The sequence below is a fragment of the Diorhabda sublineata genome, chromosome 2 (assembly GCF_026230105.1).
Source record: "Diorhabda sublineata isolate icDioSubl1.1 chromosome 2, icDioSubl1.1, whole genome shotgun sequence".
NCBI lineage: Eukaryota > Metazoa > Arthropoda > Insecta > Coleoptera > Chrysomelidae > Diorhabda > Diorhabda sublineata.
The window spans coordinates 991,197-1,004,114 of record NC_079475.1 but is presented as its reverse complement, the minus strand read 5'-3'; the positions used below and the strand labels follow the sequence as shown (position 1 = coordinate 1,004,114).

General features: G+C 34.3%; 1 protein-coding gene across 2 annotated transcripts in view; it reads left to right on the top strand.

Moving 5' to 3' along the window:
- The window catches only part of LOC130453473 (alpha-N-acetylglucosaminidase), a 33,172-nt gene that overhangs the window by 19,152 nt on the left and 1,102 nt on the right, over positions 1-12,918 (top strand). For both annotated transcript variants that reach the window (XM_056793251.1, XM_056793252.1), the window contains exons 9-16: positions 513-662; positions 973-1,188; positions 2,971-3,057; positions 4,645-4,835; positions 6,182-6,302; positions 6,850-6,943; positions 7,787-7,957; positions 11,894-11,990. In XM_056793251.1, the coding sequence (XP_056649229.1) occupies positions 513-662; positions 973-1,188; positions 2,971-3,057; positions 4,645-4,835; positions 6,182-6,302; positions 6,850-6,943; positions 7,787-7,957; positions 11,894-11,990 (1,127 nt within the window). The remainder of the gene's footprint in view (positions 1-512; positions 663-972; positions 1,189-2,970; positions 3,058-4,644; positions 4,836-6,181; positions 6,303-6,849; positions 6,944-7,786; positions 7,958-11,893; positions 11,991-12,918) is intronic.

Here is a 12,918-nt window from a genome sequence, read left to right as displayed (position 1 = left end):
AATTCCTGTTTGACTTGTATAGATCTTACCTAGTGATTTTATATGGTGATGTATGATATCTTTAGGAGGTTCAAAAGAGGTCTAATGCTGGTACTACGTCGTCAATAAACAAAGATATAATGATTGAAATAATGGTGATTGATTCAACTCAACGAATCCTCTCTCTATCCATTCTCCAAAATGAGCATCAACATTCTACCGCATAATCTTCGAGCATTTCCAGATAACATTGACCCTTCAAAAAATTAAAGACCCACGAGACCTCACACAAAGACGAGACAGGTTTAACTCTTCTTCAATGAAGACGTGAGGAATCTGGTTTAACAATCATTCAGCTTGAAGATTATTTCATCTGAACACAAAATGGAATACTAGAACTGGGGATAATCCTAACTGCTCACAAATTCCAATCTAATATCGAAATCATCCTGGTGAAGTACGAGAAGGATATAGAGTCAATAATTTTATTCATTTAACTAATCTATTTTTCCAATGGTGTTCATTTTTTTTAGGGAAGAATGTTAATACTTGATCTTCAATCTGAAGAATTTCCCCAGTATGGCAGATTAGAACAGTATTTTGGACAACCATATATTTGGTGTATGCTCCACGATTTTGGAGGGACTTTAGGCATGTTTGGATCTGCTAATATCATAAATGAGGCAAGTATGTTTTTTATTTGAGCACAAAATTCCAAAAATGAGATTTGAGGCCGCAATAACAAAAAGTGGCAGAGTGCCCTACAATTTGGTAATTGGGTCCTTCAAAATGGTGTCAAAATACTTGTTCACAATTTAGGTAGAAGAAAAATAATTATTCCATTATTAATTGTTAGTTTGAAAGATAAATTTGACCTACAAGTCTTTCTTTCCGGGTCAATCAGACTTTCCGCGTCACGGCGAGTGAAAATCTATGTAGATAAAAATATTTTTTAAAATTCTTTCTCTCCAACTAATCTGATTATTATTTTAGAGAGTTTTCGAGGCTAGGAACCATGTAAATAGTACAATGGTAGGAATAGGCTTAACACCAGAAGGTATTAACCAAAATTATGTAATCTATGATTTGATGTCAGAAAATGCTTGGAGAAAAGCACCTACTAATTTGACCGAATGGTTTAGGCAATTCTCTATTAGAAGATATGGTAAAGTTAATGAAGAAATATCTGGCGCATGGCTTATTTTGAAGGTATCATTCATTCTTAGCGAATTATGTAATATTTAGATAGTTTCCTCAAGTATCTTCAGATATTTCATCAATTTTTTCAGTATTTCTTTGCACCAATCGACACGAGTTTTTTTTTATTATGCGGTATCCAGCGCCTGCCTTAGTATGTCACATCAAGATCTTGCAATATCAATTTACACACACCATCGATGTTTTATGCCACACAACATCCGATTTTGGCCAACCTTCACGAAATTTATCCTGTGCGACTACGATAACCAGAAAACGGAGCAACTTGATCGACTCACTGCTATTGGTTTAATCAACTTCGAAATTTGATTTAAAATAAAAGTTTCAAGCATCTGTAAACAACTTAAATACCATTCGTATAATAACACGTTCTAAGTACGTTCATTAATAAAAATTCCAAACTCAATCAGTAACCCTAGTAAAATCAACTAAAAATGTGATTAACTCTTCTTTGTGATGCGTTTTATACAAGGAGAAAAGATTTACTTTGAATGGTATTAATATTGGACATTTAGTCATTAACAGTATACGACTTTCATTTCTGGGCATGATTGTTTTCCACAAAAAACGAGTCCAGTGCTGATTACTTTTTACTGAAAATACCAGAGATTAATTGAGAGTCAATCGTGCATTTTACTTCTGTACGAAATTGTCAAGTTTACTTTGAAATCTATCTAAACAAGCTTGATCTGTCACTTCCTCTAAACATTTTGCTACATGCCGTGTGCTTACTGCTTCTCCATGATAAACACTGTTTAACACATGAAAATCGGTTCACTACAGACACCTCTACGCGAGACATTTTCTTAATAGCGTCTTGCTACTTAATGAATTTGAAATTTCCAAGTATTTTAATTATCTTCAGCGCACCAACTCTATGTCAACTATGGCCATCTGTCCTGTATCCACAAAATTTCCACTCAAGATGCAGTTTGTAACAAAGATAAACGCGGAAATTTATAGTGAACAGACGTAGAACAAAGATCGCACGAGATGGTAAACAAGGGACACGACAACCCTTAGGAAGACCTCCAAAAAGGTAGATGGATTCATTGACATCAACATGATGACAAGTTGGAAACTACAGGCCTAAAGCCTACAATACGCTGAAGAAGAAGAACACGTAGAGGGATTAACTAACAACGCCAACAAGTTCTTCGAGCATTCACATCAGATTTATTTCTAGAATTCCAGTATGAACCTGATGTTGAATATTAGGCTCATTTCAAAGCTATTTTTGGACTTGCCACAACTGAATATTGAATTATGAAACGTAAAAAGACGAGTAAAATCTACCTGCCTGTAAGGGAGTTCGATTTAAACAGGCTACCAGACGTGAACTTATCCCTTTTTGTACCCCATTCGTTTTTTTTATGGAAAACGAAATTTCAAAGCGAATACCATAAAAAAGTAAGCAATTCTTTGTGTATTGGGTCTTTTTCACGATCTCTGACAGAAATAGAAATATTTGAGCTTTGTTGCTATTATTATTTGGTAATTTAAGGACTACTGATTGTGGTGGAATGTTTGGTAAAAGCTGTTCATTAAAACACTTTTCAAATAATCCATATCTGCATCATGATAATCAACTGTACAGTTTTCAATTTTTTAGCAGATACTAATAAAGGATCAGGCACGAAACCTTTCTTTTCAGTGTGTACTATTATAATGCATTTTCCTTTAGAACATCGTGATTGTCAAACCATGATTCATCTAGATTTCTCATTCTCTTCTTTATAGATATCTAAAAACGTGTTTTTGTTATTTTTCAAGGATACTGTATATAATTTTCATGGATTAGAACGAATGAGAGGAAAATACGCAATCACTTGGACTCCAACTTTAAAATTAGATGTATGGGTAAGCAAAAAAATTTTCATTCTGCGTATCGGTCAAAAATTGTTATGATTTTTAATTATTCGAGTAGATAAGATATGTAAAAATGAGCCGAAAAATAACTTCTACTACTTCTTTTTCCACTAGTATGTCTACTACCCCTTCGAGTTGAGATGATATGCGACAAATTTGGTACTCAGCCTCTTTAGTGAGATCTTGTTTGCAGTTCCAGGACTTGATCCAAAATATTCGGGAGTGAGTAGTTGGCGTGAAAATATTGCTATGACAAAAAATTTTCTCATGCAACCCCTCGTTGTATATTATACATTCGAATATTATGAATTCTCAATGGATGATTACTTAGTTCTTAGACTTCGGAAGAGTTTAGAGTTGCAAGGTTTCCACGTCGATCATTCATGATAGTTTTTTTTTGTTTTACTTACAGTTATACAGTATGCAGTTCAATTAAAAATATTTGATTTTGTTTTAGGACCTTATCTAAGTATTTTCAATAAATAATTACAATTTATGATAATTTTTTTAGAATGTCTCTTTATGGCGAACGGTTTCCATGGCATGTACGACGATCTAAAAATCTATATATCTCCTAAACCATAAGTTTTATCGAGCTTGACAAAAAGTATCCTCGAATGTATAAATTAGAAAATATACTAAAATATAAATTCTGAACAGCTTTAAACGCCTATAACTAAAATTTTACTAATGTCGCAGAAATATTTTCACGTCATCTACATCAAGTTCGAGAATACTCTATATGTAGTGACGGATAGATATTTATATTACAAAACAACAAAAGACCCCAAAAAGCTGATACAAGTCAATTACGACAAAAGCCAAGCAGTTCTCTTCGAGAAAAGAAAGAGATACCAACCCGACAGGAAAAGAAAAATTAGCAACGAAAAAGTCCAGTGGACAAAAAAGGTCAATTATATATGCCTGGGTGCAAAACGAACTGGAAAAAATTGAGGTCCCAACAAAATATAACGCTAAGACAAGTACTAAACGTCCACTGGATAACAAGTAACAAGGAAATATACGGAGAAACGGATCCGCAAAATGTACTGGACATCATGAACTAAAAGGGCAGGCAAGCTATTCAAGGAATTGGCAACGCATCCCAATGAGAAATTGAGGGAACTCATCAGGTACATCAATCAAAGAAGACTACAAGAAACTCGGAAAGCCCAGAGGATAATTGGAAAAGGTTCACCCGAGGCAAAGAAACACACACACTCATTAAGACGTCCAGAACAAGAAGCCAAGAGTGTATAGCCAACAGGTTAATCTATTAACAAAAAGATAAGACATCCCAGAATCTCCCATAGAACTCAGGGGAGAGGACGGAGTCTACGCGAGAAACAAGGGGTTGGTGGAATGTCTTTCTTCGGATTTATCCTGAGGTCGATGCATAAAGACGCCCACGTGTGTGTGTATGTGTGTGTGCAGCATTTTCAAACAGAAAAATTTACTTTGCTTATTAAATAATTCATCTGATTCTTCTTCACATAAATGCATTTATATTAATTAGTCAATTTTGTGATTCTTTTTGAAAGCCCCTGTTCACCTCGTGATTCAAAAATTTATTTTCAGACATGGTATAATTATACAAAATTATTTGAGGCATGGGATATTTTTGTCAAAAATGCCGACGACTTAAAAGATAGTCCGGCTTATCAACACGATCTAGTAGATTTAACCAGACAAGTTCTTCAAGTTTACGGTGATATTTTCTATGAAGACATAATTCATCATTTCAACTCTAATAATATTGGAAAGTTTCAGTAAGTTCGTTTCAATGTAATATATTTATTTTGTTACTAAATTCCAAATAATAGAAATCAAATTTTTTGTGCAACTGCTTTTCAAAATGACACATTTTTGATGACAGCCAACAGTGTCAACGGTGATTAGAACGTGGAAACTTGTTGATGATTAAAATTATTCTACATTCGAAGGCCCTCCTTCAATATACTCCCCTCCACTCACCACATACCTTTCCATACGTTTTTTCTATTGATAGAAGCATTGCTGGAAGTCTTCTTTGTCAACGGCCTTTAGAAGTTCTGCCGTTTTTTGTTTTACCACTTCCATCGACTCAAATTGGGTCCCTCACAAAGCAGATATTTTTCTCATCTTTCTAATCTTTCAAGGAAATCTTAGCAGACTCGTTGACGGAAAAGCTTTTGGTCAGGATTCAGATTTTTGGGACCAACTTTTGTCATGGTAATTCCTCGTGTAAAATTTTTCTAAGCGTTTCTTTATCGGTGAATGTTATAATAACAGTGAATATACTTACCCATAATACAGAAAGACCGACTGACTGATTTATTAATCATTTTGATATCTTTTACCAATAAGTTCTTCATGCCCACAAGCTCCAAATAATTCGTTACAACCTCAACCATCAAGTATTTTTCATCAGGTGTCTTTTCCGTTTTCAATATACCATGAACTACTAACATAAACACGATTTTTAACAAAGGAGCTTAAGTTGATCATTGAAAATTTGCTGCACAAAGTTGATGAGACCATATTTTTGATTTTTTTGTAAGGATACTAAAAAACAAGGCTGAAATTGAAGGTTTCTTTCTCATTTTTCAATTTACACCAGACCAGAAAAATGATATATAGAAGATCATATTGCTGAGCTGATTTTTAGAGTGTAAATTTCAAATTTGCTCTTCTTGCAGACTCACTTATCAAGCAATCACGAACCGAAGACATAAATTGGACAAAAACGCAATTTGTTATTATTTGAATATTGAAATGCAGTTTAATATCATATCGTGTTTGCCTACTTTATTATCAAAATAAGGCAGTCATACAAAACATATTGTGTGACATTTGTGTTGAAAGTGATTTATCTCAGAAATTATTCAATTCGCACCGCTTATTTCGCACATAAATTTCTCACTCACAAAATAGAACGTCACTTTTAGTTTTGGAATAAAAATTTTACATTTAAAAAATAATGATTGCACCAAATTTAAAATACTCAAATTACTGAACAGAAGACTAAAATCTCTTTCGAACAAAGTGCCACACAACCCTCTTTCTTATACAAAATTTTTGAGGGGGTGTTTATAATTCAGAGATGGTGCTTTGTATTTCATTTTCTGTGTTTCAGAGAGAAAGCTAAAATATTTCTGAGTATATTTGACGATCTGGAACTTATTCTGTCTACAAATAAAGCGTTCTTATTAGGACCATGGATTGAATCGGCCAAAAAATGTGCCAATACTACAGAGGTAATAAAAATTAATCAACTTCACCTTATCTAAAAAGATAGATCAATATAGGGCTTCTTTACATTGACTCTACTTCATACTAACTTTTAATCGAGGGTGTTTTTTTTCCAATATCCGATGAGCTGTAAAGAAAAAACTAGTATACCAAAAAGATTTCATGACCAAAACCTTTGCGTTACCATAACAGCTTGTCCCCAATGTTTAAAAGTGAGCTTTGTTGATGTCTTTAAGCTCACGTGGAATGAGGAAATTTTTTATGGTGAGAAGGGTCCATTGGAATTAGCTCTGATATAGGAGTTACTCCTCTGCAAGGCCGACAGTAAAATGTTCAGTATGAAGCAAATATTGTCGGAGAATATCAAGGAGGTTTTAGGACGATCAACCAAATATTCTCACTATAATTGACTCAAAAGTATAGTTATCAGTAAAGTTTACGATTCAAGACACAGAAAAAATTACATACAGCACTTGAAAGAGTAGAAATCGCGAAAATTTGAGGTATTCACTCTTGATATAATTTTTTTAACAAAATTTTCTTGTTTTCTAGGAAAGCGATCTTTTTGAATATAATGCAAGAAACCAAATTACTCTATGGGGACCAGAAGGAGAAATCATTAACTATGCTAACAAACAGTGGTCAGGTAATTGCGATTCACAAAAAAAGTTCACCTCTGTTAAACATGCATAGATCATCATCATTTCGCGTTTTACACAAAAATTTGAGGCAGAACTCTAGCAAAAGTTAGTTAGAACAAGAATTCAAGTCTCAAGATGCCGGTCAGAGGCTTGAAATTATAAACCAGAAGTTCATTTTCATCTTAACACATCAACAAGCAAAATAGCTGCTACTGGAATGCAGTCAATCCAGAACACAAATATCAGGAACCCTTACATTTACCTAAAGTGACTATATGAACTGCGATGTCAATACGAGGAATTATAGTCGCCTATTTTTTTAAAGATGAAAGGGAACGCACTGCTATAGTGAATTCAAATGTTATAACCAAAGAACATGGTTTACGCACTTCCTGCCACAAGTTCATGAAATTTTTTCTGGCAAATTCATCTATCAACGTAACATGAGTTGACCAAACATATTTATGAAAATTATGCAAGAGAGAAATATGAACAATTTCAATACATAATGATAATATGATGCCGTTCCTGTACTGTACTACACCTGATCTAACGGCTTCTTCAGCGATGTGGTTAGCCCCTTCCATGGTCCACTAATTTGGACCAATAATGTAGTTGCGCCACGTTTCGCCCAGGATGTTCACGTGCTATTCACGCACTGGTCATTGTTTTAGTTCATCATTTTTCTCAGATAAATCTCTAGTTGTTTTTTTTGTTTGTTGTACTGACATTCTCCTCGCAAAGTTATAATGTCCCCTAGAAGGGCATCGCTTATATATAGTGCATCAAATTATGACTATCCCAAAACGCTCTTTATTCAATAAATAATCGGATTATGTATTTGTTAGGCATTGTTGCAAGTTTTTTCAAACCACGTTGGAACATATTCATTACAAGTATGAATAGCAGTCTCGTTAACGATGTACCTTTCAACGAACAAGATGTGAAATATGAAATGTTTAAAAATGCCGAAGAGCCATTCACATTTGACCGCACTGTATATCCCGTGGAACCAATAGGTAAGCATAAAACTTCCTCTTATAATAAGTATACACACCGTTCTAATCGAAATAATTAAAATTATTTTTCCACGTTGATGTAAAAAAACTCAACTGAACTCTATTCAATGGGAAAACATTTTTCATATTGGCACTTCAAGCCAATCAATATTCCCCAGCACATAGACGCCGATCAGAGAAGATCAGAGGAGATCAGAGAAGATCAGAGAAGATCAGAGAAGATCAGAGAAGATCAGAGAAGATCAAACAAGATCAGAGAAGATCAGAGAAGATCAGAGAAGATCGGAGAAGATCAGAGAAGATCAGAGAAGATCGGAGAAGATCAGAGAAGATCAGAGAAGATCAGAGAAGATCAGAGAAGATCAAAGAAGATCAGAGAAGATCAAAGAAGATCAGAGAATATCAGAGAGGATCAGAAAAGATCAAAGAAGATCAGAGAAGATCAAAGAAGATCAGAGAAGATCAGAGAAGATCAGAGAAGATCAAACAAGATCAGAGAGGATCAGAGAAGATCAGAGAGGATCAGAGAAGATCGAGAGAAAAGAGGGCCTTCTAAGAAGGATCCTTGAGAACGATTATAGTTCCGAGAAGAGAAGGCATTCCAAGAATGAGAGTATCCGAGATAGTTATACGTCAGTCCATCTGGAAGTGAAGAAAACCTTCATTTATTCAATAGAAACTTTCTATGTTTTATGTCTTCTCTATAAGCATACATGAAATATCATCATATATCATCTAATTCACTAAAAAGTGATGTTCGCTGATTTCTTTCAAAGTCTCATCGTTCCCATAGAAAATTATTTAATTCGATTGCGACTGTTTTGTTTGTCAGTAGTCCTTTTTGTAATAGTAGGTTTAGAATCTCTGATCCATCATTTACATATTTTCAGTTGGTTTTCGAAAGTTCAATTTCAGCTAGTGCCCTTAAACTCTATCCACAAAACCACCTCCATCTTCGTCACCTCAATCTTCTTCACTTTCAATTCTAATATTTAGTGGTTCAATCTACATGTAATCAAAATTCTCGCTGATATCTCGGTATTCTTTTAGAATCAAACCTCTTTCGAAAAAAGTACATTTGATTGAAAAATAGATATTCTAAGCGCCTAACTGATAACACCTGGCGGAAATAACAAATAATAATTACACAAAAAAACACAAAATTTTTGAACGTAATCTCATTTTAGCTCCATATCCATTAACTACCGGCATCACCTTTTCATTGTTTGAAAATGTTCGACCACCGAGCCATTTTTTTAAATCTGGGAACAGAAAATAATCCGAGGGGACTTATCTGGCCAATGGGATGCATGAGGTAACAATTCAAACTTTAATCAATCAATTTTTGGCCATTGCAATAAAGAATGTGTAAGCTGGTGCATCGTCTTGATAAAACAACACTATCTTCTGAGCCAAATGCGGCCGTTTTTGCTTCATTTTTTCGCTCAAACTTTGCAATCAATTCGCATAACACTCGCCGTTGATAGTTTCTATTTTTTCAAGATAGTTAATGAAAGTTATCTCAGGCGCATCCCAAAAAACCGACGCCATGAACTTGCCTGCTGGTGGAACAGTCTTTGTTTTCTTTGGAGCCGGTCCTCCTTTTTTTATTGTTCTTTTGTTTTGGTGTGAAGTAGTGAAACCACATTCCAAAAACATTTCCAAAAACTCGAAGAATACATCTTCACGACGCTGTTTTTGTACAATTATGACTAACGCGGTACCCATCAGCTTTCTCAAGCAATATTTAGGTTAGGTCAGGTACTTAAGGAACCATCCTCGTATATCCAACGTTATTCCTTTAAGAAATGCTATACACTGTATAATAATATCTCAGTGTATCCTCAATCTGAATACCATGATTTATTATTTTAGCACACCTCTGATTTTGCGAATTTAGGTAGGGCTATACAGGAATGGTCTCGGATCATTTGTTGATTAAAATGCTTTGTTGACCCCAATTTGCCCTTCAATTATCTCTTTATTCTCTTGAGATTGATTAGAAAGTTACTCGAAATATTGCATGTGAAAGGTTTTATTTTTATAGACCATGTAAAAATAAATTAATCTCTAAGGGTGTATTATTTTTCATAACAGCTCTCAGTTAATTATACACAGATCAATACAAAGATACAAATACAAATTTCTGGTTTCCTACTTATTTTAGCTTGTTCTAATTTTTTCTTGCCTATTCTTGGTCCGTTGTAGTTTCCATTTCTACTAGTCGTACTTTATTGCTCAATTTTCTTATCCGTTATATTCTGTTAATCTCCAATAAACTTTTTATATAATCTTCTAATTCTTCTTTTCATTATAGGCAATATTCTATTTGCTTTCTGTTATATTCATGTTAGTTCTAAAAAATGTACTCTGAAGAAAATCCAGATATTCCCAAAAACATATCAGACCTATCGGTATCAGCTAGGTCTGATTTGTTACCAGCACAATCCAGATCGAGATATGAACATCAACTTTTCATTGAATGCCAGGATCTAAGAAAAGTTAAAATTAGTATCGAAAAATCTAATAAATCTTCCACATTATGGAGTCGGATCTCAATATTGAAGAGGGTATTTAGCTATAAAAGAAATTACCAAAGTATCCAAAACCTAATGGTTTTTTGAAGCGCCAAGCTGTGCGCTAGATACCAAAAAAGTTCAGGGTGCTAAAGGCACAACAAGTAACCACATTTTCAAGTTGTTTCCTCGAAGCTCAGACGAAAAATATCTGCTGGTAAAAGCGATTTTAATGTTTGGGATCTTTGGTGCATGTTGTAGAGATGATTTAATACGTTTGAGTTTAAAAGATAATGAACGCTTTCTTGTTGTATTTTTGTGAGATGGAAGAAATCATCTTTCAAGAAATCCTCCACACTTCACAACTTATTGGATGCCATACCATCAACGCTGTCCTGAACCTCGCAAAATATCTAAAACTGGAAAATCCTGAATAATATCCTAGGCATTGGCTAAGGCGTTCTTCGACAACGAAGTCACGTGCGAATGTTTTCAAAGTATTAATTATTTTTAATACGTATTTATTTTTATCTGAAAACGAGGATTACTACTTAAGTTTTGAGATATGACAGTATTGATGAAAATAAGTCAAATCTAACATTGCCATTATAAACTTTGACATTTTTAACGGTGAATGTATTCAGAATGTGTCATCTTGGCCAAAAAAGGAATCAAATCGCGACAATTTTCATACAATGATGACTATGACTTTTGACGCGGATTGAACCGGATGAAATTTGTTATTGAAGCATCATCGCGAGCCAGAAAAATTTCGTAAATGTCGTCCAAAATCGACTGTGTGTGCCAAAAAAACATCGATGCTATGCGTAAACTGATAAGAACCTCATGTAACATACAGTGAGATTGAGGCATACTTAGGCATTAATTCCACTCGTATATATACAAGATTTGTTCATATTCATAGTGCAAAATTCAATTGCGATGCTTCAAAAGACGAAATCCGAAACTAAACAACAATCATCTACAGGGGTCTTTCAAGAAAAACCGAATCCAACAAAAGTTGTTCGCGCATGAAGTACTGTGAAGCAAATGGCCACCCGTTTTTGCAGATTAACTGGATATGTCAACATGGTCATATCTGAATAGTACACCAAAAGTGTATCAAGGAAACCAACCGTAGATAGCGGATCGTAAACATCGAATTGATGGGGCATATGCCATACAATCCTTGTTTGATACCCAATGATTTCTTCTTTTTCTCGCAGATCAAAAATAAATTGCGAGATCAACAGTTTTTTTTAATACGAAAGGAAAAAACATAATTCAATTTTATTGTGATTAATTAATTAATAAATTAACATGATTGTCATTTAATTTAATTAACATTAAATTAAAAATTCCTTCTAGCCTTCACGAAAATTATTCATTCTGTATAAATTTTTGCAAAACTTTGTTCCAGGTAATCCTGCCAGAGCTGCGAAAAAAATTCACGAGAGATGGATAAATCGATATGAGAAGAAGAAACATTCTGCTGTCAACTATGATAGTAGATCCAGGTATCCATCAGTTGTTCTGGTTTAGTTAAAATTCAATAAACTTTCGAAAAGTTCTTTGTGCCTAATTACCGAAGGCTTTTGATGATTTATCATAAAAATTATCCTAAGAGTCTGGTAAAGCTTTTTTATTGATTAAGACACATCGATTGCGTACAAAATTCGTGAGAACTGGTTTGATGTAACTCGAATCGCAATATTTGTCGGAATTAATATAAAAACACTCGGTAAACCAAACACTTATCTATTCCTTTCCTTTTCCTACAAGACTTCCCCATGTGTTTGATCCTTGTACAAGTATGTCCTGAACACACAACGACGACTTGTACGACGTTTTTTCCTATTCCATAACCAGTGGTATTCCTGAGCAATCCTGATGCCGGTAGCTCATAGATAAAATATCAAATGACTATGTCCAACTCCTAGAAGTATCACGCGTCTGTTTGAATGCAGCACTTGAGGTTTCGCAAAAGGTCAATCTAAGTGTGAGTTAGCTTGTTTCATGTCAAGTGTTGAGATAGGGACTAGCTTCTCAGCGATGTAATAGCTAAACTTTTGGATCTTGATCCACTGGTAGCTTTGCTACATTAACTGTATTTGGAGAGTCAAATTGTCTATTCATATTAAAACGTGTATTTTCTCTTTTTAAATATTGGAATTTAGGGAAAATAACTAACAATATTCTTCAAGTTATATTGGACAAACGACGATGGTCTCCGAAGTACCTCCAAGTATTTATTTACCAACGTGATTTCTTTTTAGCTCTATACACTTTTCCCATCGATGTTTAATAAGTTTGATATCAATTTCGAAATAAAAATTTTCCTCAAAATCATCTCTTCATTGTTGTCGAATCTTTGATGACGAGCCATTTCCTCAAGAAAACAATCCGATGGAGCTAAATCGAGCGAGAAGGATGCATGAGGTAGCA